The sequence below is a fragment of the Colletotrichum abscissum genome, assembly GCF_030869225.1.
Source record: "Colletotrichum abscissum strain IMI 504890 chromosome Unknown Scaffold_29.1, whole genome shotgun sequence".
Taxonomy (NCBI): Eukaryota; Fungi; Ascomycota; class Sordariomycetes; order Glomerellales; family Glomerellaceae; genus Colletotrichum; species Colletotrichum abscissum.
This window is the reverse complement of record NW_026850198.1, coordinates 377,533-401,859: the sequence shown is the minus strand read 5'-3', so window position 1 is coordinate 401,859 and position 24,327 is coordinate 377,533. Positions and strand designations below refer to the sequence as shown.

General features: G+C 54.0%; 8 protein-coding genes across 8 annotated transcripts; 3 read left to right on the top strand and 5 right to left on the bottom strand.

The window, feature by feature from the left end:
• Window positions 1-205: 205 nt before the first annotated feature.
• Window positions 206-930, bottom strand: CABS01_11018 (uncharacterized protein; the record flags this gene model as incomplete). The annotated part of the gene is made up of 2 exons (XM_060544373.1): window positions 206-579; window positions 714-930. 2 exons carry the CDS (start codon window positions 928-930, stop codon window positions 206-208), a joined length of 591 nt encoding a protein of 196 aa, XP_060398649.1.
• A 642-nt stretch (window positions 931-1,572) lies between these two features.
• Window positions 1,573-2,941, bottom strand: CABS01_11017 (uncharacterized protein; the record flags this gene model as incomplete). Its single annotated transcript, XM_060544372.1, has 4 exons — window positions 1,573-1,641; window positions 1,703-1,851; window positions 1,937-2,648; window positions 2,732-2,941. 4 exons carry the CDS (start codon window positions 2,939-2,941, stop codon window positions 1,573-1,575), a joined length of 1,140 nt encoding a protein of 379 aa, XP_060398648.1.
• Window positions 2,942-5,106: 2,165 nt separating this feature from the next.
• CABS01_11016 (uncharacterized protein) lies at window positions 5,107-7,061 on the bottom strand (the record flags this gene model as incomplete). The annotated part of the gene is made up of 2 exons (XM_060544371.1): window positions 5,107-5,762; window positions 5,813-7,061. The coding sequence occupies 2 exons, from the start codon at window positions 7,059-7,061 to the stop codon at window positions 5,107-5,109; spliced, it is 1,905 nt and encodes a 634-aa protein (XP_060398647.1).
• Window positions 7,062-7,728: 667 nt separating this feature from the next.
• On the top strand, window positions 7,729-11,027 carry CABS01_11015 (metallo-beta-lactamase superfamily protein; the record flags this gene model as incomplete). Its single annotated transcript, XM_060544370.1, has 5 exons — window positions 7,729-7,881; window positions 7,942-8,039; window positions 8,360-9,491; window positions 9,571-10,285; window positions 10,540-11,027. The coding sequence occupies 5 exons, from the start codon at window positions 7,729-7,731 to the stop codon at window positions 11,025-11,027; spliced, it is 2,586 nt and encodes an 861-aa protein (XP_060398646.1).
• Window positions 11,028-11,257: 230 nt separating this feature from the next.
• CABS01_11014 (uncharacterized protein) lies at window positions 11,258-14,101 on the bottom strand (the record flags this gene model as incomplete). Its single annotated transcript, XM_060544369.1, has 5 exons — window positions 11,258-11,430; window positions 11,483-11,662; window positions 11,719-13,749; window positions 13,817-13,895; window positions 13,973-14,101. 5 exons carry the CDS (start codon window positions 14,099-14,101, stop codon window positions 11,258-11,260), a joined length of 2,592 nt encoding a protein of 863 aa, XP_060398645.1.
• Window positions 14,102-15,076: 975 nt separating this feature from the next.
• CABS01_11013 (CHD5 domain-containing protein) lies at window positions 15,077-15,905 on the bottom strand (the record flags this gene model as incomplete). Its single annotated transcript, XM_060544368.1, has 3 exons — window positions 15,077-15,465; window positions 15,551-15,737; window positions 15,819-15,905. The coding sequence occupies 3 exons, from the start codon at window positions 15,903-15,905 to the stop codon at window positions 15,077-15,079; spliced, it is 663 nt and encodes a 220-aa protein (XP_060398644.1).
• A 465-nt stretch (window positions 15,906-16,370) lies between these two features.
• On the top strand, window positions 16,371-17,393 carry CABS01_11012 (uncharacterized protein; the record flags this gene model as incomplete). The annotated part of the gene is made up of 1 exon (XM_060544367.1): window positions 16,371-17,393. The coding sequence occupies one exon, from the start codon at window positions 16,371-16,373 to the stop codon at window positions 17,391-17,393; it is 1,023 nt and encodes a 340-aa protein (XP_060398643.1).
• Window positions 17,394-22,098: 4,705 nt separating this feature from the next.
• Window positions 22,099-23,878, top strand: CABS01_11011 (eukaryotic aspartyl protease; the record flags this gene model as incomplete). Its single annotated transcript, XM_060544366.1, has 3 exons — window positions 22,099-22,323; window positions 22,440-23,538; window positions 23,598-23,878. The coding sequence occupies 3 exons, from the start codon at window positions 22,099-22,101 to the stop codon at window positions 23,876-23,878; spliced, it is 1,605 nt and encodes a 534-aa protein (XP_060398642.1).
• Window positions 23,879-24,327: the final 449 nt, after the last annotated feature.

Genomic DNA, 24,327 nt, shown 5'->3' with positions numbered 1-24,327 from the left:
TTTAGCATGAATGGCGGAATACCCGTCTGGATTAATGAACTTTATCGTAATCTACCTGATCGACCCGATGATTGTGTCTTATGTATGAACTGTTGCTGTAGCGAGGCCTCACCTCGACAACACCATGCTCCTACCCCCACTTCAAAGCCCATATACTACCCTTTCGTGCTGCCACCAAGCTGCCGCATCACCAACACCAGGCCCTTTAATACCACTCGTCACCCCCATACCCACCATCCAACTTTCCCTCCCCCTCCAACAGCCCCAACTTCTCCCTCACCCTCGCGACCATGGCCTTGCCGTACTCTGGCCCGGGAGGCGGCGCGGCTTTACTCCCGTCGTGCCTCAGCCACGGAACCTTTCTCGACGCAGCCGCAACCCCTTGTTCGACGACGGCGTTCTGAAGGGATTTTACGGCCTCCTCATCGAATGCGCCGCCCAGGACGATGGCGCGGGGCGGGGAGGCGTAGTGTCCGCTGCCGATTGCGCTGGTGTCTGGGTGCTGCGGCGGTGGAGAGGACGTCAGGAGGGCTGGGATGATGAGGGCTCCTGAGGCCGGGGTGGTGATGAAGTGGATTACTATTTGGGGGATTGTGAGCCTCAATTCTTCAGGACTCTCTCATCAATTCGGTCTCATAACTCGATCTCTCACTCTTTTTTTCCTTCTTTTTGTCCAATTCCGGGGGTTGGAATGCGCTGTCTTGGGAGCTTACCTTCATATTCCGGCTTCAGGCCCTCGATGACGCCGCGACCAATCGCCTCTGTCTTACCGCATAGAATGATCGGTATCGGGCCGGACGAGTCCTTGTGATCACCTTCTGTTGCTTTGGACTTGCTGTCGAGCATCTCGCGCAACGAGGGCTGCTGACGCCGCTCTTCGTCTGATTGGTTTAGGGCGTCTTGTTTCGCCTTGTGAGACCACAGCTGCATAGTTGGGGGAAACAGAAGAAGGTGCACCTCTATACAATCGGGCAAAACGAATGGTGCGGATGTGTCTGGGACTTGGAGATTTGGTCTCAGATTTGAATGGAGAGGGGGAGAGCTTTCTTCAATACCTATAAGAGGTTTTGCTTTCTCGTGGTGGTGTGGTTTCTGTTGTCTCACGTCAGACTTTGGGGTAGGTACTTCGGTAGTTTGATCCTACCGCGTTGAGCCGTTCGGATCCGGATCCGGGGGCTAGTGAAAGCCGACGTCATTTTGCGAGTGGTGCCTTGAAGGACGGATGTGCGGACGGGGGAAAAGGTAAGCCAAGCGGGCTCTTTCGGGTATAATTATAATCCGTCACTTTGCAGGTAATGTGTAGCATCTGAGATGACTTGGTTACGGCAGTGTTCATCTCGCAGTATGCTCTCTTTCATTGTAGTTTAATGGTTACTGAGCAGTGGTGAATGCAGAGTATAATTTAAATGTGTTAAGTATGTATATTATTGGTCTTGATATCGTGAAAAAGAGAGTGCACTAATTCGCTGGACGACTTTTGCTTCAGAAGAAAGACCAGATCTACGACATAAAACCTGAAGCAGGTCCAATTCAACATTAATTCATTACGAAAGATGATTTCGAACCCAACCTCTAGTTGGCAAGCCCGTTCTGCGCAAGGAAATCCTGGATCTTGCTAGTGACCTCGACGTGGGAGTAGCTCTGTCATGATGTGCGTTAGAAACTTTTCTCAAAATCATTTCAGCTCTAAAAAAAAACTTACAAATGCCAAGCCGTGGCCAGCATCGGGAACAACATAAGCCTCAAAAGAGCTCGCGTTCTTGATCAGCGGTGCAACGCCGGCCGGAATCGAAGGTAGCTTAGGGTTGCCAGTTGCAAGACAATCACCACCGCAGAAAGGAACGTCGCGTTCTAGAAAGGTCCAATCGTTAGCTCACACTGGGCTCCCCTTCCTATGTCAACTGGATAGGCTTCCGCATGTGCTCTCGAGACTTACCACCCGTGATGACAAGGACAGGCTTCTTGAACCCGCTCGTCGTGCCAGCCTCGCCGCCAATGGTGAGCAGCTCACCCACAGTCACCGGCTTGCCCGTCTTATACGCCGCCGTCAGGATGGCAGGGTCAAAGTTATCCGGCGCGAAGAAATTGATGTGCGCGCCGCCCTCGTACGCAGGCGCAAGGTAGCCATCAACGTAGTCGCTCAGCGCGGGAATCTGGTTCGCCTGGACGAAGGCCCCGCCCAGCAAGAAATCCGCGAGGAAGGTGGCGTTGGCGGAGAACCCCGTCAACACCAGACCGTCCGAGGCGTCCGGGTACATGGCGGACAGCGCGTACGAGTGGACGGAGCCGAAGGAGTGGCCGACGTGGACGTACTTGTCAAACGTGCAGGGAACACCCGGGACGGCGCCCGCGCGGAGCTTGTCGGTCAAGGCTTTGAGGGCGGCAAGCTCGAGGAAGCCCTGGATCTCGTTGACGGGTTCGCCGCGGGAGGACTGGGCGATGCCGAGGCGGTCCCAGGCGAAGGTGGAGTAGCCGTAGTCGTCGACGGCGGGGCCGACGTAGCTGTAGTTGTAGTTGTTGGCGGGGAAGTCCCAGTAGCTCCTGTCGAAGCCGATGCCGTGGGTGAGGATCTGGAGGACGGAGCCCGGGCCGGAGTCTGGTTGGCAGTAGGTTGAGGCGAGGTGGTATGTGCCTCCGACTGTTGCGTACTAGACGATGGACAAATCATGTTAACATTGTGTAATGTCTTTTGGTGTGTACTATGAGCTATGGATGGTGGGGGAGTCCTTACATCTGTGAGATGGGTTGCGGAGAAGTTGTTGCCCTGCTGTGCCAGGCCTAGCATGATATTTGTGACATCGATGTTTGTCTTTGGTGTTGAGACATTGAAGACGCCGTTCCGTGATGTGATTGACACTTCGACTGTGAGGTTCTGACACGACTTGGCCGCGGCAAGGGTCGCAAAAGCAACCGGGAGGGTTGCTGAAAGTAGCTTGACCATTTCGATGCTTAAGATGAACGTTGTGAGACTGTATAGACGGAGTGTAAGGGGGCGTCTTAGATTGAGTTGTCTTGGATCATGTCTAATAGCAAAGGGATGTGGACCAAGCCAGGCTGTTATACTTATACACTGGCAAACTGAAATGTTCTAATACCAACATTTTTCCGGGTACTACTCCATCCGCAACGGGAGCTGCGATTGTACGAGTGGAAAATCCTCATTTGCTCTCGCCCGCATACCCATCCACCCAACAAGGTAGCTTCAACCACGACCAGCACCATTTCCATCCACCTGGCACCTGCAGCCCATGATGTCAGCAAAGTAATTGTAATTCACGCCGTCTTAGAACCTCACTAGCGGGCCGCAACTCGCATAAAAAAATGGTGGCGTTCAGAGCACACATAGCCGCCCAAGCAAAGCCAAGTTTGGCTAAGTAAGCCTACCTAGCGAGGCGAGTTCGCGCGAGATCCCCTCGATCTTTCCAGTCCTTCTTTGGAGCTTCCGGGGGTTAGCTCGATGTGCCGAGCCAAGGCAAGAAAGCAATAGATAGCGTGGCGTGGGTTGTGATGTGTAAGGTACCGTACCCTCTTGGGTGCTTCTTCCTTTGCGATCCACCCAAAACGTTTGCTCCTCCACGACCGGAGTCACGGAGTTGATACATCCCATGGGCCGGAGCCCAGTCCGGCTCACCGCTAGGCCTCATGCACCGTTTCCGAAAGGGGCATTAGAGGCATCAGAGCAAGGTCCAAAAAGAGACCTGCATTCAAAAAAGTCTTTGATTGCCCCCAATCATGTCTGCCGCCGATCTCAATTGAGTTGTTGGGCGGAGTTATTACACGCAGACACACACGGCAGAGAAGACTCGATGTGTGTGGAAGAGAGAGAGAGAAAAAGAGCCCCCAGTCCCAACTCGTTCTACGTCCGTCTTAGCGGCAGCCCCAACCGAACGCCATCGATGTCAAGACATTGCGATCCCCGCCCCATGTTTGCCGGTCCGGTCTCCACATGAGCTTACGGATAGGCCCAAAACATGCAAACAATGGGCAAGGGTGTGGATGAGAGAAGGTCCAAGGAGAAGAAGCTTATGCAGAAGCTTCAGTCATCCGTTTTTTCCCTCCTCACCGGGGGTCAATTTTTTTTCTTCTCAAGCTGGGAGTATTTGTCAGTCATGTTGGAATCAAATAGGGTTATGTATGTCTGATGCTAACCATCCCACGTTGTTCGTCCACCGCCTTTGCCTCCCAGCCTCCCCCTCCGCATATCCATCTTCGGTCAAAGGTAAACGATGATAAGCGCCCGTGAATGGTGCTATGCAAGTAAGTGTAGGTAGGTATTTGGAAAACACATGGTGCCGAATTCTCCGCCACGACGCCACCACTGATTCGATTTAGCTTCTCGGAGCGGAAACGGCTACTAAGCATGGCACATACGGGGTTAGCAAGCAAGGCAGATTCGGAATCCCATCGAAATGGAATACCTATCTCACCTTCGGTAAGATGTGATAGCCCATCACCGTGACGTGACGACATCGAAGAAGGTGACGAGTCCAAGATACACTTCCACTCGCACACAATCACAATCTTTTGCACACCTTTCACCGATTTGGAACGAATCGCTGGGACCTGGCTGATTCAGCGGACGGCTCGGTTACAATCTCACGAGTGAGGTCGCCGCTTGCGTACACCTCGACGAATGAGAGTCCCATGTGCCATCCGAGAGAGCCCCGAGACATGCATTGCTCGCGTACCGTGATGGGCTTGCTGCCGGCGGTCGCTTACTCACGTTGTCCTCTCACTAACCATTTTTCGGGGAAGGCTAGTCTGTGAAAACCCTGATGTGTACTGGCAAACGATTTGTATTTGACGATTCTCAGTGAATCCCCCTGTTTGAGGACGAGACTCTGAGCGGATCTTTCTGACTACCCGTCTCCCAAGCGACTGAGGAAAAGAGTCCTTCCATCCTTTCTCCTGGATATGTGGGCTCGGTCGTCTGGCATCTTCGTGGCCTGACTGGTGTGGCCGCCCATTTTTAAACCCCCCTTAAAGATACTATGCAGACCGACCGCGATCCCATATCCATGCTGTCTGCGTAACGCCATGCTAATAATAAAAGTACATAACTGATTTCGACTTCGACTTTTCGATTGGTATTTCATCGCCCTTCCTCTATTTGGGCTCCGACGTATCCAGCTTATCGTAAGCCGCCTGCATGGCTCTCAGTTCGATTTCGTCACCCTCTAGGGCTGCCACCCAGTCTCGTACTTGGATGCCTTTGCCCTTTTCCTTATCCTCTCGCCAATTGCCAAGTCGTGCTCGGCCCTCAACGGTAAGCGCGTGGTTCGCCGGAGCAGGAGGACCCGAAGCGGCTGCGGCACCCGCCTTTCCGGGCGTGCCAAGTCTCGGCGTGCTGGCCCCACTGCCGCCTGTCATCCAAGAGTATGACTTGCCGCCTTTCTTCTTTCCGAAAAGCGATCCTGTCTTGGGCATTCCGACGAACATGCTACTCGTGATGTTTTGATTTGCATGGCTGCTAGCCTCTGCCTTCTTCACAGCATCAAGTTTCTTCTGTTCCTTCTTTGAGATAGCCTTCTCTGAGTCAGGTGCCGAACCGCCAGGAGTTCCAGGCGCAACGGATCCGGCACGTGATGGCGTCGATGCGACCTCTGCGGTTCCATCCTTTCGGGCGTTGCGCTTCCGTAGTCGTCTTTCCTCCCAGTCTCTCTCAGCCTTGCCTACTTCGCGGACTGTGTGACTCATGGTATTCGTAGCAGATATCTTCTGCACCTTGCTCGCCTGGCTGGAAGTAGCATCTTCAAGAGGGCCTGAATAAGAGTCAGTATGTTATATTGGCACGGAACACGTGTACACGAACGTTTCTGAGCGCTCGGGCGAGGACTGGCGCCATTCTCAGTCGCACTCTGCTGAGTTCCATCCTCTGTTTGCGTCTCCGGCGCGCTTTTCAGTGGTGCAGCCGCCACTTGCCATTCCTCCGGGACTTCACCATGCGACGAAGTCTGCCGGTTTTTCGCAATTCGGTTGGAATCTTCCATGAGCGTTCTGAGACGCTGCTTAGTAGCCAGCGACAGCAGTGCTAGCTGATCGACCAAGAAAGCCTCCTGAGGTATCCAGGTTCCTGTTGTTGTCACCATGGTCGAGTCCGGTCCTTTCTTAGTGGTTACCGTCACAGTAGGCGCGGGAAACTCTTCAGGAAGACGCATACGCCCCATAGGCTGGTTGCTGTTCTTGGTCTCCAAGTTGAGTATCAGGCCTTGATCTCTGGCAAACTTCTCCGCTTTTCGGTAGACAACAGGGACTTGCAAGAAAGCGTTGTTCAACTCCATGGTCCTGGTCTGAGCCAGGCGCTTTGCGGATTCCTGCCATGCCTTCTCCGCCGCCTGTGCTACCAACTGGTTCTGGGTATCGGTGCCGGCTGGCTGAGCAGGCTGGTTCGCAGGACCCGCGCCGTAGAAGCTTCCCTTGTTGCCTTGGGGGTAGGGAGCGAAGCCGGTTCTTGATTCCGGAACATACAGTTCGGACAGGAACTGCTCTTCAGCTCGTAGATCGATGCCCGTGCCTGCCAGCGAATCCGTGACGTCGTATTCGTACTCTTTTTGTGGTCGATCAGGAGGTCTCGAAGGCGGACCCATCGCGCCGGGAGTCGAAGGCTGCTGCATGACGGGTGTGCTAGGTGAATTATTGTTGCCGAGAGCCAGAGTGGCTGAGGTGTATTGCGGCAGAGTGGGAGGCGCTGGTGGCTGCGGGGTTGACACTTGCGGTGGAGGAGTCGGAGCTGATGGAAGGGCAAGAGCTGGAGTGGTATTGCCGTTTGTATGTTGGTATGGTCCCGTGTAGGTCGGCGTCGCGGCTTGCTGCTGCTGAGCGTTTGGAAAGACGGGAGACGCAGCAGACGTCGTGGCGGTGGAAGGAGTAACCGGTGCGCCTGGGCTCGGTGCGTAGGGTGAAGTAGAATACGGCGATTCGGGTTGGGGAGTTGCGCCAGGGGAAAGTCGCGGTCTTTTATTAGGCGGAGGCGCAAAGCCGGCTTGCGTCGCAGCAGGAGATGATGTAGGTTGAGGAGGCGAGAATGCCCTCTGAGGCATCTGAGGCTGGGGTTGCGCCATCTTGACAGCTGTTATTACAAGTAGTAGAGATAGGTTGCGATCGAATCGAGAGATTGGTCAGAAGCCGCTCGCTCTGGTGAAGCTCAGCAAGCCGGACAGCCTGAGCAATCCTCACGCGACTCTGCCCATCTGACGTGCCGGTCTAGTCGGCCAAAAGGACAAAACTTCCAGATCGCGTCGAAATCGCAGGACTTTGTTTCGGCGACAGCGTGACGTTCGGGCGTGCGTATTGCTCTGTCGTGTTGGTCGTCTGGTGATGATCGGAGCGACGGGTTAATGAGCAGATGGAAGCAGGAGCTGTCGCCAGAAAGAATTGAGGACCGCGTTCATTTAAAGTCACGTGATAGCGCAGCCTTGTCCCCGCCCAAGTGCTACATGGTCCAAGCGTTTAGGCTGGAGCTTGGTAGCGGACCAGACAGCTGCCGCCAACTTTTACGCGACCCTGTTGGCCCTGCGCGTTGCCCGCTGACCTCCTATCACTTGCAATTCAACTTCTCTGCTTCAGCCTGTGGCAGTATTGTCACCGCCTCACCGACAACCCATCTCGCGCCGACTCGTTTGCTACAGATGATCTAATCGGGAACTGACCGCCACCAATCGGTGCGATATTAACAAATACAGATTGATCGACTGTTTGCGACTTGCGGCACTTGCGACACTTGCAGCTATGGCGTCAAAGAGAAAGGCTTCGGCCATGGCCGCCACCGTTTCTGAGGAACCGGTCGACCCTGCCGACGAGCTGATGTTTCTCTGCCTTGGAGGTGGCAACGAAGTCGGCAGGTCATGTCACATTATCCAATACAAGGGCAAGACAGTGATGGTACGAGCACAATCTTCCTTCCTTGATTGAACAGGCAGGTACTAACTACCATTCCCATAGCTTGATGCTGGCCAGCACCCAGCATACGATGGCCTTGCAGCGCTGCCTTTCTTCGACGACTTCGATCTAAGTACGGTTGATGTACTTCTAATCAGCCAGTAAGCCCCCCTTCCCCCTCCCAAATGCTGTTGGATCGCAGGGCAAGGCGGTGAACGAACTTGGGAACCAATATCTGGGATCATACCTCTGGCCCAGGAATAGCGAGTGCCTTTCGGCGACTCTCGCACCTGATGGAGCCCATTGCTACACCTTTTATGCTATTTCATTCTTGTACACAGAAACAATACAAAGACTTCATTCTTCCCACCTGCCTTGCCTTGTCGTCCTCGCCATTGTGATAGCTCTTGGCGTTGTCGCCCTAGAGTATTTGGTGTCGGTTGTATGACACTTTAGTGTTGAACATGCTAATAAATGGCAGTTTCCACGTCGATCATGCGGCTTCATTGCCATACGTCTTATCAAAGACTAACTTCAGAGGCCGGGTCTTCATGACCCATCCAACAAAGGCCATCTATAAGTGGCTCATTCAAGACAGTGTCCGTGTTGGAAATACCTCGTCCAACCCGACGTCACAGCCAGTCTACACGGAAGCAGACCATCTTAACACTTTCCCTCAAATCGAGGCCATTGATTACCACACCACACACACCATTTCGTCCATCCGCATTACGCCCTATCCTGCTGGCCATGTCCTCGGAGCTGCCATGTTCCTCATCGAGATTGCGGGTCTCAAAATCTTCTTTACCGGAGACTACTCACGAGAGCAAGATAGACATTTGGTCTCAGCAGAAGTTCCCAAGGGCGTCAAGATCGATGTCTTGATCACGGAGTCGACCTATGGCATTGCCTCCCACGTACCCCGCCTGGAGCGCGAGCAGGCCTTGATGAAGTCCATTACCAGCATCCTTAATCGCGGAGGCAGGGTCCTGATGCCAGTCTTTGCCCTCGGCAGAGCCCAGGAGCTTCTGCTCATCCTGGATGAGTACTGGGGCAAGCATGCAGACTTCCAACGGTTCCCAATCTACTACGCCAGCAATCTCGCCAGAAAGTGTATGGTTGTTTATCAGACCTACGTCGGCGCCATGAACGACAACATCAAGCGCCTCTTCCGCGAGCGCATGGCCGAGGCCGAAGCATCCGGTGACGGATCCGGCAAGGGCGGGCCCTGGGACTTCAAGTACATCCGCTCCCTCAAAAACCTCGACCGCTTCGACGACGTCGGAGGCTGTGTCATGCTGGCCAGTCCTGGTATGCTTCAGAATGGTGTGAGTAGAGAACTTCTCGAGAGGTGGGCCCCCAACGACAAGAACGGCGTTATCATCACCGGTTACAGCGTCGAGGGCACCATGGCCAAGCAAATCATGCAGGAGCCCGACCAGATCCAGGCCGTCATGAGCCGGACAACAGCTGGTGCCCGACGCGGGCCCGGCGGAGAGAGCGAAAAGGTCTTCATCCCCCGTCGGTGCAGCGTTGCCGAGTACTCTTTTGCAGCTCATGTTGATGGCACGGAGAACCGTGAGTTCATCGAGGAAGTCGCAGCCCCAGTGGTAGTAAGTGAACCCCTTTCTCCCTTACTCACCCACCCCAAACCTCCGGGGAAGGAATCAAGCAGACTGACACGTTCCAAAGATTCTCGTCCACGGCGAACAGCATAACATGATGCGCCTCAAATCCAAGCTCCTCTCCCTCAACGCAAGCAAGACGGCAAAAGTTAAGGTCTTTAGTCCCAAAAACTGCGAAGAGCTCCGCATCCCCTTCAAGCAGGACAAGACGGCCAAAGTCGTCGGCAAGCTCGCCACCATCCCTCCCCCGACATCCCTCTCCGACCCCACCTACCTGCCGCAACAGCTCGTCACCGGCGTCCTCGTCCAAAACGACTTTAAGCTCTCCCTCATGGCGCCCGAGGACCTGCGCGAGTACGCCGGCCTCAACACCACCACAATCACCTGCAAGCAGCGCCTCCGCCTCACGGCTGCCGGCGTTGACCTTGTGCGCTGGGGTCTCGAAGGCGTCTTTGGCAGCGTCGAGGAGCTCCCCGAGATGCGCAAGGGTCACCCGGCTCACGACAAGGCCGTTGACGGTGCTGCAGTCGCCAACGGCAACGGCAACGGCGCCGAGAAAAGCGAAGGTGATGATGTTGACCAGGAGATGGGCGAGGAGGCGGCCGACGAGGAAGTCGCCCGCCTCGTGGCCGCGTACCTGGTCATGGGCTGCGTCGCCGTGCGGTACCGCAGCGACGGAGAGGTCGAGCTCGAGTGGGAGGGCAACATGCTCAACGACGGTATTGCTGACGCCGTCATGGCGTGTCTGTTCTCCATCGAGAGCAGTCCCGCAGCAGTAAAACGTACGCCCCCCCCCCCCCCCCCCCCCCCCCCCCCCCCCCCCCCCCCCCCCTCCTCCCTCTCCCCCCCCCCTCTCCCTCTTCCTCTCCCCCACCCACCCTCCCCCCACCCCCCCCCCACCACCCCCCCCCCCCCCCCCCCCCCAGCCCCCCCCCCCCCCCCCCCCCCCCCCCCTTTTTTACTTGATAATTATGGATTTCCACGTCTGCAGAAGTTTCTCTTACAGTTCGCTAACCACTCACTTATACGTACTCAGGCTCCGCGGCTTCCCACAGCCACGACCACGACCACGCCCCCAAACCCCTCCCCAAAAACCCCCACGCAAACGTCCCAGCGACAGAACGCCTCGAGCGCTTCCTCATGTTCCTCGAAGCCCAGTTCGGCGCCGACAACGTCAACCCAGTCGCCGAACCCCGTCTCCCGCCGCAGCCCGAGGACGAAGCAGCAGCGGTGACAACAAAGGCAATCAAGTCCGACGACGCCAGCGACGCGTCCATGGACGTGTCCGAGGACGACGCGGAGGCGGAGCAGGAGAAGAAGCTGGAGGCGCGGCGCCGCGCAGAGATTGAGCGCCTCATAAAGCTCGGCATCCCCGTGCCGGGCATTCGTATCAAGGTCGACAAGATGGAGGCTGTCGTCTGGTTGGAGGATCTGGAGGTGGAGTGCAGTCACAAGGCTTTTGCCGACCGTGTGAGACGTGTCTGCGAGCACGCTGCCGAGGTCACGGCCCCGCTTTGGGGTTAAGAGTTACTACGAGATTTTTTCCCATGTTGGATGCAGGGTGTTCATTTCACGGCGTTTTACACGCTATCATGTAGTATAACCACCACACTCACGACAATCATGCGGGCAGCCTGGCACGTTTAAATACTTAATGCTCTAGTGCATTGAGCTATGTTACAGAGGGACTAAGGTTACAATGAAAAACAAAATGCAGTAAATCACACTCTTGGAAAACCTCCAGCTGAAGTTTCTTAACCGAGGTACTCCTTCAGTTCTTCCGACTCTTCTAACGTCGTAGTGAAAGAGAACGGCTGGAAGGCCCAACCGGCAAACTCTGCGAACTTGGAGAAGGACTCGACCCAAGCCAAACGAAGGGAGTGCAACATGGCACTGGTACCTTCCATCATGACCAAAATGGCAATGGCTGAGTGTGCTGTTAGTAGATGTCGAGAAGAGAGGGGAGTATCGCAACTTACTCAGGAAGAACCACATGTAGAAGACCACGACGATAGCGATAGAACCAAAGATGCCAGAGAAACCAAGAGCAGGTCCAAGGGTCATGGACCAAAGGACGGAACTAAGTTGTTGATGGGCAAGTGACAAGGCCCAGAGACGAAGGTACGAGGCTGTGTGGGAAACGCAGTTCAAGCAGAATTCTGTAGTCATCGTTAGTTTGATTTTCATGTTAGGTGTTGGCTTTCGTATTCCTTACCGATGGTGTGAATAATCTGGTGAATCATTACTTCGCTGAACTCAAATTCCTCGTGCTCGCCATCACCGTGCAGGTCCTGCGTGATCATAGCAACGCCTTCGCCATCAGACTCGAAGCTGGGGCGGCCGTTGAGTCCGTGGTCCTCGTCATCGTCGCCGTCGAGGGCACTAACGCGAGAGCTCTCTCCAATGCCCCTATAACCCTTGGCGCGAGCGTGGTTGTGCTCCCAGCGGAGCCAGAAAGGCTTCAGGAACAACAGAATCGGGACTTGGATGACGGCCAATAGCAGGAGGAAGACCTGGACAGTGGCCTGTCCGGGGTAGAGCTGCGCGCCTTCCTCGAGCTTGCCGGGCTGCAGGAACATGTAGATCAACATGTTCAACAGTCCAGGAGGGTTGCGGGGGTTCTGAGGGTCGCTCCAGTTGACGGACCACTTGTAGAGAATACACATGACGAGGTAGCCAAAGATGGACTGGAAAAAGATCATGCCAGGGACGAAGTTACCCCAGATATCCACCGGTTTCTTGAAGTGCTTGGCGTTGACGTAGGCGAAGATGAGGGAGTAGGTCATGTGGGCCCAACCCAGAACGATACTCATCTTCATCTTGTAACTGTTGCTGAAGAGAAGGTCGTTGTCTGTCTCATGCCATCTCCAGTCCAGACCGAAGGGGTAGCGGTAACCGTGGTCATTGAGCTTACCAGTCAGAGTCTGAGGAGGCTTGTAGTCGTCGGGAACATCCCACTTCCAGGCACTGTCGAACAGCGTCAGAGACTTGGAGAAGACATCGTTGTAAATGAGACCGGTGAAGAGGGAGAAAAGACCCATAACCAAGGCGATGTATCTTCCGTAGTAGAGCATAGCGAACAACTCGAAAGTGACCTTCTTGAGAGGCTTTTCCCAGTAGATCATGGCGAGGGCGGCAGAAACCATGATGACGGCGTGCCCAAAGTCACCGAACATGACAGCGAAGAGGAAGGGGAAGGTAACAATAACAGGCAGTGCCGGGTTGACCTCCTGGTAAGTGGGAGTACCGTAAGCGTTGACAATAGTTTGGAACGCCTCAGTAAACTTGTTCGTCTTGATGTACGTAGGCGGAGTCTTGTTGGTGCGGATTTCGTTGATGATGGAAGGCACCGAGAGTCCAGCTTGATTCGTAACGTTTTGCAACGTAGAACGAATCAGCGGCAGGTCGTTCGTCGGGCACCAACCCTCGGCAATGAGAGTCCTGCGAGCACGATCGTACGAGAAGTTGTTAAGCGTGTTGTAAACGGCTTTCTCCTTGGTGACCAAGACCATCCAAGCTGACAATGCCTGAGAGATCTGGGTGAGCTCAGCGTTCAGGGTTTGCTGGGTGTTGCGGAGAACGTTCTGAACATCGTTAAGGCGAGCGTTGACCTCGTGGATCTGGTCACGACGAAGGTCGCTGTTCTCGTCCACGTTGTACACCTCAGCACCCATGGACTCGGAGATCTTGCGAATCTTGGCCAGGATCTCCTTGCCGTGGGCGAAGATGACGAACACGTTCTTGTTGATCTCCTCGTTGTTGGTGGGGTCGACGAGCGGCTCGGGGATCTCAGACTGGTTCATGTACAAGTTTCCGCGCAGCGTTCTCCAGAGAATGCGTTCGAAGGAGGCAACACGGTCCCTATTGATAACACCGGCCACGAAGCCAATGTTCATGCCAGAGAAGGACCGCTCGACCTCAGGGGCCGAGTTGTGCTGCTCGACATCCTGGAGGAGAGGAGCGTCATCGTTATCGGTGGAGGCGCGAATTTCCTCGACGCTGCCGTGGGCTCTGTCAAAGAAGCCGCCAGCCTCGCGGAGAACCCAGCGCCACTCGGTGAGCTCGACTTCGCGCTTCTTCAAGGTCTCGTAGCTGTCGTTAAGCTGGAAGACGCGTTGCTCGAGGCTCTGGCTCCGCTCGGCGAGTTCGTCAATCTCGGAGGTCGATGGGTTGGCAAGTCTTTCGGCATCGACGTCGAACTTTCTGAGAGGGATTCCTGCCTTCTCCATCTGGGCGTAGAAGTAGCCTGCCTCGATGTTAGTCTATCCCAACCCGAGGGTTCGTGATGCGCGGTTGGGGGAATGATGACGTACGCAGCTGGCGTTCGACATTGTCGAGTCTTCGAATCTCCTGAGTAAAGGTGCGCTGGAAAGCACTGACATCGCCATTGAGCTAAATAGATTACGGTCGGTTAGCTTCGATATTCATGTCGACCTCGATAGTTTCCAGGAAGGGAGTTGCCGACGTACATCACGGAACTGGAGAAGACCAAGCTCTCCAAGGGCTGTGACAACCTCGCGACCGATTTCATTCGAAATGTACAGCTGCACCATACTCATGTTCGCCGAGCGAAACATGGTATCCTGTGCCGGCGCCATCTTGATGTATGGCGGGAGCTCCGAACCGTTCGATGGGGGTTGTTGATCAAGCTTGTCGATGCAGGTACTAAACACAGAGCTGCCAAGTTGATGTCGTTGCCTCCCGGACGAATACACGATGGGGCTGAGCACGGTCCACGGCTGGTGGTTAATCCGAGAAATGGGTCTGTCTCTCAACCTCGTAGTGTGGCGCGACCTGAAAATAGGCTGTGGCGGTGCACCTTCGCAGCAGATATTTTTTTGCGAAATATCCACAGCAAACGCTTCCAACCTTCCCTCCTCTTCATTCACATCAAGCTCAAAGTACGAGATACAGCAAGCGATACCTGCAATTACAGGTTGTTTTCCCTCGGGAAATCGCTCTGCCACTCGAATGCTTCAGATGGCAACATATTATGGGATTCAGAGTTGCTATTGCCAGTAGCTTTGTTTCATGAGCTCCAATTTGCTACTACCAGACTAACCAACAGCTCTGTCTTTTGCAAGACAAGGAGATCAATCCTACGTGACGATGGCGCTTTCGAAGCTTTGTTGGCCGTCCGCAAGGACTCAAATGGTCACCAAAGTCAATATGACGCCTAGAGCAAACCCCAAATGCCCTGCCAAGGGTTATTCTTGATCGTGTTACAAAGTCTTAGCCTTGCAATTAAGAACTTTGCGTCAAATTTAGACGAGATACATTCTATGAAAATTTTCTTCTTTTATGATATGCACAAGCACGCGGCCGTGACCCTTAAACTGGCTACAGCGTCTGCATGACTTGCTAAGAGTGCCGCAATTTTCCTCTGCCTGCTTAATTGCATCGTCTCTGGTATTTTGGTCCCCCTGTCAAATTTCGAGATGATGCCGGTGACAAAAGCAAAGGCTTCCAGCGTCACAATGTTGGAACCACTCCTTATGAGCCAAAGACATTTACTTTATTTAATATGTGCTTGCCTAAGGTCCTCGCCACGGCGGCACAGTCGCCTAGCCGCATTACAACTCCTTCTTCTCCGTCTCAGACGAATCAGCCGCGGTCTTGGGCGCCGCCGTCTTACCTGACGCCGCAGGAACCTTGACCGGCTGTCCCTTGCTCTGTTTCGTCGCAAACACGAGTCCCACAACCGAGACAATGAGCTCGGTGAGGAGCGTGACCATGCCCGAACACGCCAGCTGCCACGAAGCGATGCTAACGCTGCCAATCGGGGCCTTGGGGAACGAGAGGATCCATTCGGCGTAGTAGGGGAACCAGCCGTACGGCAGCCAGAACATGGGCTCCTTGGAGAACCAGAAGGGGAGGCCGTATTGAGGGACCTTGGTGAGGGCCCATCTGAAGCCAGTGAGGTAGGTATCGAACTTTGATCTCGATGCTTCCTGGGTTTGCTCTGCGTGTTGGCAAAGTGTACACGTTAGCCATCACGATCTCTACAGCCCGGCATGAAAGCCACATCGTAGCCTTGTGTAACATACTGCTCTTCTCTAGCTGCTCCAGCTGCTTGTCGTGCGTCCGACGGAGCTTGGCCCACTTGGCGAACTCATCCTGACTGCTAGTCGCATTCAGCTCCTTTCGCGTCTTGAGAAAGTCGGCTTGCAGCTTTCGATGCTGCGCGGCTGCCTTGGCGGTCGAGATGGGGAGGTAGTTGAGAGTTGTCCAGAGCTGCTAGGCTGTTAGCAAACGCGGCGATCTTTCCGTGACCGGCAGGGCGCGAAGTCAAAGGGAGGTGAAAGGCAGACTGACCAGATTGTTGATGGCTGCAGCTCCGACGGTGTTGACCAGGTGGGAGAACACCTCCAGCACGAGGATGATGACGAGTAGGGAGGGCATGGTAGACACCCTTTGGTAGATCACAGACTCGCAAGCGGTGGTTCCGGTATCTATCGGCACATGTCTGTGATGTGCGAGGCTGAAAGGTTGTCGATAGGTAGGTGTGTGACAGGGCTCGAGGGTGCCCTTGGGTGGGCGGGAAAACGTGGTCCTATGTCATTGCCCCGCGAATTGCATCTTTAGCGGAGACCTTAGCCACTGTAAGCCACTGGCCGCCGCCTCGTCCAACAGCAAGAACCAATCACCTTCAACTCCCGCGTTTACATTCCATCGGAGCAAGACTTGAACGGCCTCAACGTCTTGACTTACCTACCTAGGTGGTTCTGGGTCCATTCCTGTGGTTCGGCTTGCTACGCAAGAGCTGCCGTTAAAGCGCCAAATCACTTTTGTCGAGCGTGCTTTAGTGAGGCTCACAGACATGCTCAAGGCCAAGACGGTCCCGTTCAACAACCCTTCGATACAGCAATGTCGAGAGCTCTGAACAAGCACATCATAGCTGCCCTACAACAAGGCGACCACGAGAAAATCTTTAACGAAATCTCTGGGCTTTTCGCGCAGCCGCAAGATGATAATCTCCTCGAGATCGAGATTCTAGGCCAGGGCCATCCAATGGGTCCAGACGAGATCTTTCTACGAGACGAGAACGCAGTTGCGATTCCCAAGCTGCGCATCGTCCAAGCCTTTCTCTTCGCCAGACAAATCCTTCAGAAGCACAAAGCCAATGATTCTTCTGCGGTGGGACGAGAGCAGCTGATGGCTGCAACAAGCGTCCTACTTCTAATGGACCCTGAGCACCTCACAGCCGCCAACACCAGAAAGCGTCTTCTTTCCGATGTGATCTCCGCGGGTGACACCGTGAAGGTGAATCTAGCACGGGAGAAGTGGTTCGTGGATAGTCTACTCACCAGCCGACTGCATCGACACACAAAGTCACCAACGTTGTGGAACCATCGACGCTGGCTGTCGGAGCGGTACCGTGATGCCGGGCTTCCCGTCGTGGTCCAACAGGATGTCGAGACGGTTGTCATGATGGCTGGAGAACGACATCCTCGTAACTATTATGCATGGACTCATGCCCGGTGGTTGACAAAGACGTTTCTGGCCGTTTCCGAGCTCGACGTGCTTGTGTCCCTGATTCAGAGTGTTAAGAAGTGGTCCTTCAGACACCATTCAGATATTTCTGGCTGGTCCTTCCTCGCGCATTTGGTTGATAGGCTAGGGAAGGATGACATAGGGACAGTTTCGTTGGTCTATAATGAGACTTTGGGTTTGGCGGAATCTCTCCGGTGGTGCAATGAGTCAGTCTGGTGGTTTCTACGCACCATAGCATCTCGGCCAATATTGGGACAAATCGATAGAGATAGGTTTGTGAGTGTTCAAGAGCGGCTGGCAGCAACCAGCACCGACGACTCTCTCGAAGCCGCAGTACTGAGGATGGCACGGACATGGTGGGATATGTACGGTCAAATGGCTAGACAGTCTGTATAGAAGTCAAGTAAAAGTGATGTTGGTGAAATAGAGGAGGAGGAGAACCGACGAAACCCCGGTACCAGTGCTGATTACACAAGTACAATTTTAGACTTCCGGAAGAACCATACATCATGCTCATTTCTTGGATTCAATGAGCTTCCAGGGTGAGCCTTGAACATTTCTCTCATAACGGTTCTTGACGTTTGTTGCTTTATTTTATGGGTAAGGAAAAAAATGGCGGCATTGCGCTTAGCGTAGAGCATAGAGCACCGCAGATGAACTACTGAGAAGAATCATGCCTGGTTTCTTCATAGTCGGAAATAATTGCACTCATTAACGTTACCTTAGTTGGCAATCCTCCAAGGGATCAACAAGATCATAAAGCTCCGGCCTTCCAAGTTACAAATCATATTAGTGCAATGCATCTTGGAATTGGGAGCATTCTTGGAGCAACGAATCGTCCAACAGCCGAAAGCCACGCTGATCTGATCGAGACTTGGTGATTCGCGGCTGAAACTCTTCGCGGCCGCGACCCCTGTCCATCACATCCACATTCGGAAGCCCCTGTCCGCCTGCCACATCCGCATTAGCAGCTCATTGAAGAAGATGTGGACGATGGCTGAGATGGCGGCAACTAATTCGCTGTGAAATGTTGACAGGGACGCCTCTTACATATGCAACATCATCGGATACAGAACGTGGACTTCACCATCGATCGTGATGATGCACATCGTCTTAAACAATGATTAAACGATCACTTGCAAACAGTGTTAGCAAACGTCTGTACGATTTGGCGCCCGCGCATCATGTTGCCTTGTTATTACCTGTCGCGAACCGGCTGTGCTAATGCTCGTGCAGCGCTGCAATCGGGTCAAGAAGCCGCCAGCCAAAGGCCTCACTACGGGAGAAGACTGAGTATTGACGCGCCTGTTGATTGAATTCCATGCTGTTGTGGGAGGGGTTCTAGGCGCTGTAGGCGGTAGAGTCTGTAATTGCCTTCTTTCATTCTCGAGGACTGTCAGTCGACTTAAAGGGAAGAAGCTCTGACCAGTAACGACAGGGCCGGGTAATTAGTTTGAGTGTAAAGCTCAGGTGGCTCGAGGCAAATTGAACCCTGGAGTAGCCCGGGGTCCTTGACGGCGATGATTTCCGCCGCGAATTGAGTATCTGCCGCATGCATCTCTTCTTTGATCTCATCCAGTCCATTGATTGATCATTTACTGGACCACGGTTGGATGTTGGTCCAGACTCTAGGAGCTCTCAAAAGCTGCTGGGGGTCCTAGAGGTAAGGGCCAAAACGGCTAGAGAGGCTCCGGGTTGAAAATGAGTGTTGGAAGACGCCCGTGGAATGACCGAGGTAGCCAGTCGTGCCATTCTACACAGGAGGCGAACACAGAGCAGCAAGCTATCAGCACTGGAGATACGTAAGATTGCGGTGCACTGCAACTTGGGAGCTCCATCCAACATGGGCTTCGAGCGTGGACCATCTCAGTTCGAGTACGGACTATGGAATATGTCCACGGTCCTGAGCATGGAAGATCGGATATCCAAATAACATGAGGAGCACGAGCCAGCCCCAGCGCCCGTCAGTCCGTTTGACGGTTTGATTGACGTGGATGCGCGGTCGAGCAAGTACCGTGCTCGAGTCCGGCGACAGACGCACGTTCCCGGCCGAAGAAATGGTCTCGACACAGCGCTGGTAGTCGCATGCAGTCGTCATGGAGCTTTTGACAAAAGAAACGGGAGCTGTGGCTTGGTTGGTTGACCAACTTCCAAGTCCATGGACAAGAAGTGAGCGAGAAGCGGGCGAGATTCGGGAGAGCGTCGACAGTGAGACAAGAAGCAAAGATGCCGTGTCGGATGGTGGTGGTGATTGGTAGACAGGTGGATGGGTGACGGGCCAATGTCCATCACATTTGGACTCATTGAATTGGTCCCAAAAGGGCCGGTAGCCACCTTTGGTGCAAGGGAACAGCCTGGAGAGAAGCTGGAGAAGATGGCCCGAAGCAGCAGCGAGGCGACATTGGAAGTGGAGATGGCTGAGGTGCCCCTTGTTTTCGAGGCGCCAATGCCGCTAAGGCAGGTTAAGCGTCTTTTCTTCGGTGGCTGCGGCTAGTAATTGCCTGTTGGACTTTCGTATCCCACCACACACGGTAACGGTCGACGGCCGAGGCCACCGTGACGAGCGAAAGGCATTTTACCACGAGGTAGTGGCTTGCTGAGGTGGAGATGGGACGCGATGCCAAATGCAAACGGCGAAGCGATTGAGTTGGCGGTAGTTTTGCTCCGCCTGGTGTTGACTTGAGACCGATCCAGACGGCGAGTCAAGATATAAGGCGAAGGAATTTGAGACAGAAGACAATGACGCCGCGAGGCCTCGAATAATGGAAGAATCAAGAACGACAGCCGCATGCGTCGGCAGACGCCAGAGAAGTCACGGACGGGGTGGGATTCCGGCAGGATAAGGGACCGACCAAGCCAAGGCACTTGGCATGGGCACATGGGCTGGCGGTCCCTAGGAGCAACAAGCAACAAGCAGCCTGGCAAAGAAGCTCTGATTGACAGCAGCGCCCCTGAGATTAGAGACTGGAGACTGAGAAGCGCAGACCCGAAAGAGAAAAGAATCGACAGCTGGGGGTCGAGGACGCGTGAAGCAGGGGGTCAATCAATGTCGCATGTTGACCTGAATGGACGGTCGAATTGGCCAATGGATTGCCCATCGTTCATCCCATGAGCGCACAAGGAAGAGACTTTGTTTCTCGGTTGATGTTAAGACTCAATACTCCGTAGAGAAAGGCAATAAGGTGTCGCGGTGTGTTTCCCTCGTTTCTCGGCTCTTTCCTTTTCGTTTTGCTAGGTATTTCCTGCCACTTTTCTCTCTGGAGAACAGCGAGCTGCATGACGCCACGGACCATGTGGTCTCCACACAAAGCATGACCCAATCGCCCATTGGAAGGTAGGTACGGAGGAAGGATAGGTGCAAGCGTAAGGTACCCAGGTACTTGCAAGTCAGGGGTGGCCTCGACCGTGGCATGGCTTTCCTTGGTAAGACATGAACAGAAAGAAAGAAAGAGGAAGGAGCAAGAGAGAAACTGGCAGGCCGCGGCTGACAGGAAAGACGGAACGACGCGGCAGAAAGAATTCAAGTCCCGAAAATGGAAGAAGGAGGTGCGCGAGAAACGACGCAGCCCAGAACATATGCCAGAAACAACTGACAAGTTTGACCCAATGGCAATCCAAAGGCAATGAACAACCAACCGATGGCAACCACAGTCCACAATCAAGCCAGAAACGCCGCCCCCCCCCCCCCCCCCCCCCCCCCCCCCCACCTCCCCCTCCCTCCACCGCCCTTTCTTCCCCCTCTCTCATCCCCCCCTACTACACCCACCACCTCGCCCCTGTGTTGATTTGATTGGCTTGTGCCCCACCGCCCCCCCCCCCCCCCCCCCCCCTGTGCAATTGCATGCATGTGTGCAGATCTGACTAGCTGCTGTCCATCCCAACTACCTCGAGTCTAGAGCCATCCACTTGGGGTCATTGATGGTTGAGCCACCAGTCCAGCACAGGAAGCCGTCGTCCGCCAGCTCCAAAGTATTCCCCCGGCCGTTTTACTCTCTCAAGGTACTCTGCACCCTCATAATCAATACTACCTACGGAGTATGTAGCTATCTACGACGTGAAGCTCCTTTCAATGACAAGCCATGTCTGACCTTCTTCTGTAGCGTCGTCCAGAACTCCAGTTGCTGTGAGGTACCCGTACTCCGTACTCCGTACCCCTGCCAGCCCGCCTATTCGCCCATCACCATCCATGGCGGTTTACCCTGCACCTGCACTTCCACACTTCCCAATTGCGACCCTGGACCAGCCCATCGTCGCTAGAAGCCTTAGCTCGCCTGGGCCTGGCAACTCAGCCGGGGCTCCTCGCTCTCCGATTCGCAAATCTCCATATCTACTCCCCACGATCCCCTCCTCGCCTTCTTCTCTCTCCTCTTCACCTCACATCATCACTTTACGTGACCTCACCGACCTCCACCCTCCTCCTCTTCCTCCTCCCCCGGGGTGCATCTCATCCTTTTTCAAGAGTTGCTTTCCCCTTGCTCGCCTTTTCGTTTTTGTCTTTGGTCACAGATATAGACAGACAGCAGAACCTCTCATCGCCTCTGCTAGTCCCTTGTCCTCGGCTCTTCACCCTTGCACTTGTCTCATTGTCTTGCATCGTGTCTCTGCAGCTCCACGCCGCCGCCGCCCTCCATCATCCGCCCCTCTATTCCATTGTCTCACCCTTGGTTCAACCGGCCCGCGTACAGCATTTCAGAACTACTAGCCAAGCCTACTATCAAAAGATTACGCATTCCTCTCGTAAACGACCCGACTCCTGACGGCTCTCCGTCCAGCTTCTACCAGCCTTCAATGCGCTCAACTTAATCCCTAATAACATAATCTGTCCGAAATCGCGGAGTCTGGTACCCGCTTGCTTGCTCGAGCTTACATTTGCCGACATCGTCTGTTTAGCGAATCACTTAGCGTCCAGCGTCTTTCGATTGTCAATCACCTGTCATAAGCTGCCTTGAGTTTATTCACCACGTCAAGCACTGTTGAATCACCGCCAGACTTAGACTTGAAAACGCCTACTTTACTCCTCGACACCTTTACGTTTTTCATCGCCCATTCGTCGTATCCGTACCGAGTGTCACTTCGACTTGCCAGCCACAGCCAAGGCATAATGCGTTCTACCTTGGTCCTCGCTCAGCTGTCCCTGTTCTTGACGTCTGTTCACGCCTTCTTTCCCTGGGACGTATCTGAGCATTGTCCATTCGAAGGTGGATGCAGTTCCCACAAGAGGGAGTTGAAGGATCAAGATGCCCTTGGATCTGATGCCGTCGATGCCATCAAGGCCATCAACTTTCCCGGCTTCCATGTCGGCCCTCAAATTACAAAGGAATCTTTGGTAAGTCGAGATGTCCTGATGAATACTCAGAAGTGGCTTTGGGATCCTGGTCAAACCACTCACCAAAGAACGACATGAAACTTTGAGCCCAGGGTCGCTAACGTAAAGCCTTGTAGATTGAAGAGTCCGAATCCGAACGAGTTGCCCGTGAGGTACAACGTCTTTCCCGCAAGTATGCGAGATTCCAGTCCGCTGCTATCCGAGAAAGGGCATCCAAGTCTAAGAGACAGAGCCTGTATCGCATTGTGACAGCGGCGGACACCACTCTCAAGACCGCAGCCGCCGTCGCTCAGGATGGTACCGACTTTTCCTACTTTGCTCAGGTCAAATTAGGCTCCAAGGAGAAGCCTCTATGGATGCTCATCGACACCGGAGCTGGAACTAGTTGGGTTATGGGCAGCTCCTGCACATCGTCGGCTTGCCAGAAGCATGGTTCATACGGCCCTACGGACTCGGACACGTACAGACCAAAGGGGGAGACCTTTGCTGTCGCCTACGGGTCGGGTTCGGTCAAAGGCGACAAGATCACCGACACTGTGTCCTTCGCGGGCATGAAGTTTGACTTCCAATTCGGCGTGGCCAACGAGACGTCGGATGATTTCAACCACTTCCCTTTCGACGGCATATTGGGACTTTCCATGGCGGGTGGCGAGACCGAGAACTTCATGCAAGTTGTCAAGAGTTCCGGCCAACTTCCTGCAAACATTTTCTGTGTATATCTCAACAGAGCGGCGGATGGACCGAACACGAGCGAAATCAGCTTTGGTACCTGTAACACCGAAAAGTACACTGGCAACATCACTTACACCGGAGTTGGAAACGACAACGGAGACTGGGCAATCCCTCTTGATGGCATTCAGTACGACGGCCTCAAGTCTGGCGCAGCTGGCAAGCTCGCCTATGTTGACACCGGTACCTCTTACGTCTTTGGACCTCAGAGCGACGTCGCTGCCTTCCATAAGAACATTCCTGGATCTACCTCGGACGATGGCACGACGTACAAGGTGCCGTGCGACAGTAACAAGGATGTAACATACACATTCTCGGGCGTTAGCTATGTCATCTCCCCTAAGGACTGGAGATCCAGCCCTGCAGCAGATGGTACATGCACCAGCAACATTTACGGCCATGAGGTTGTAGCGGGAGCCTGGCTTTTAGGAGACGTCTTCCTCAAAAATGTCTATGCTGTATTCGACAAGGACCAAAAACGCATAGGTAAGTCGCCACTATCATGGTCATCTCATCACCCTCGATACTAACCGCTGTCACTTTAGGATTTGCGACTAGAGTCGACCCTCCACCAGTAACTAGCACCGCAATTGCTTCGGCCACACCGGCAGTGGTTAACAACCCTGGCCAAACGACTGTTGTGTCAGCTGTTCCGACGAGCGGTCCCGCCCTTGGTCTGGGAGGCCATGAGACTGCCACAGGGAGCGCCGCTGCGCAGACCTCACCCGCAGCCCAGTCAGGGGCTGCATCATATGCCTCTATCACTCAAATCAATGTGGCCGCTGCAGCATCTTTATGCTTGTTCGCTATGTTGGGATTCTTTTGAGGAGTTTAAGTTTTGTTCAAGTGCGGCGATCTTGGGATTGCAGATATGGATGGGAAATTGGATGGTTATGTGCACATGATACCCCCTGGGGACCGACACAGACGGGCCCCTACAATTCGGCCATTGTAGATATAGATATAACTTGTAATGGTAAATAAAAGCGTCTGATTCTTTGCGGCTATGTTTTGTCTCTATTTCATGCTGCTTATTCAAGTGTTGAGTCTCTCTATGCCTTTATGCCCCCATGTAGATGTCTTATCGGCCGACACTACGAAATGCTTTCTTATTTGGAGAGAGCGATTTTAAGTGTGAAGATCTTCATCTCTGCTTGCGGGGAGTTCAACATCCGAAAATGGCTAAACCAGAAAGTAGCGTCGATACCATTTCGTCGATGCTCCGTAGTGCATACATCACTACGTGACTGTGTATACCTCGTAAGTCATCACGTT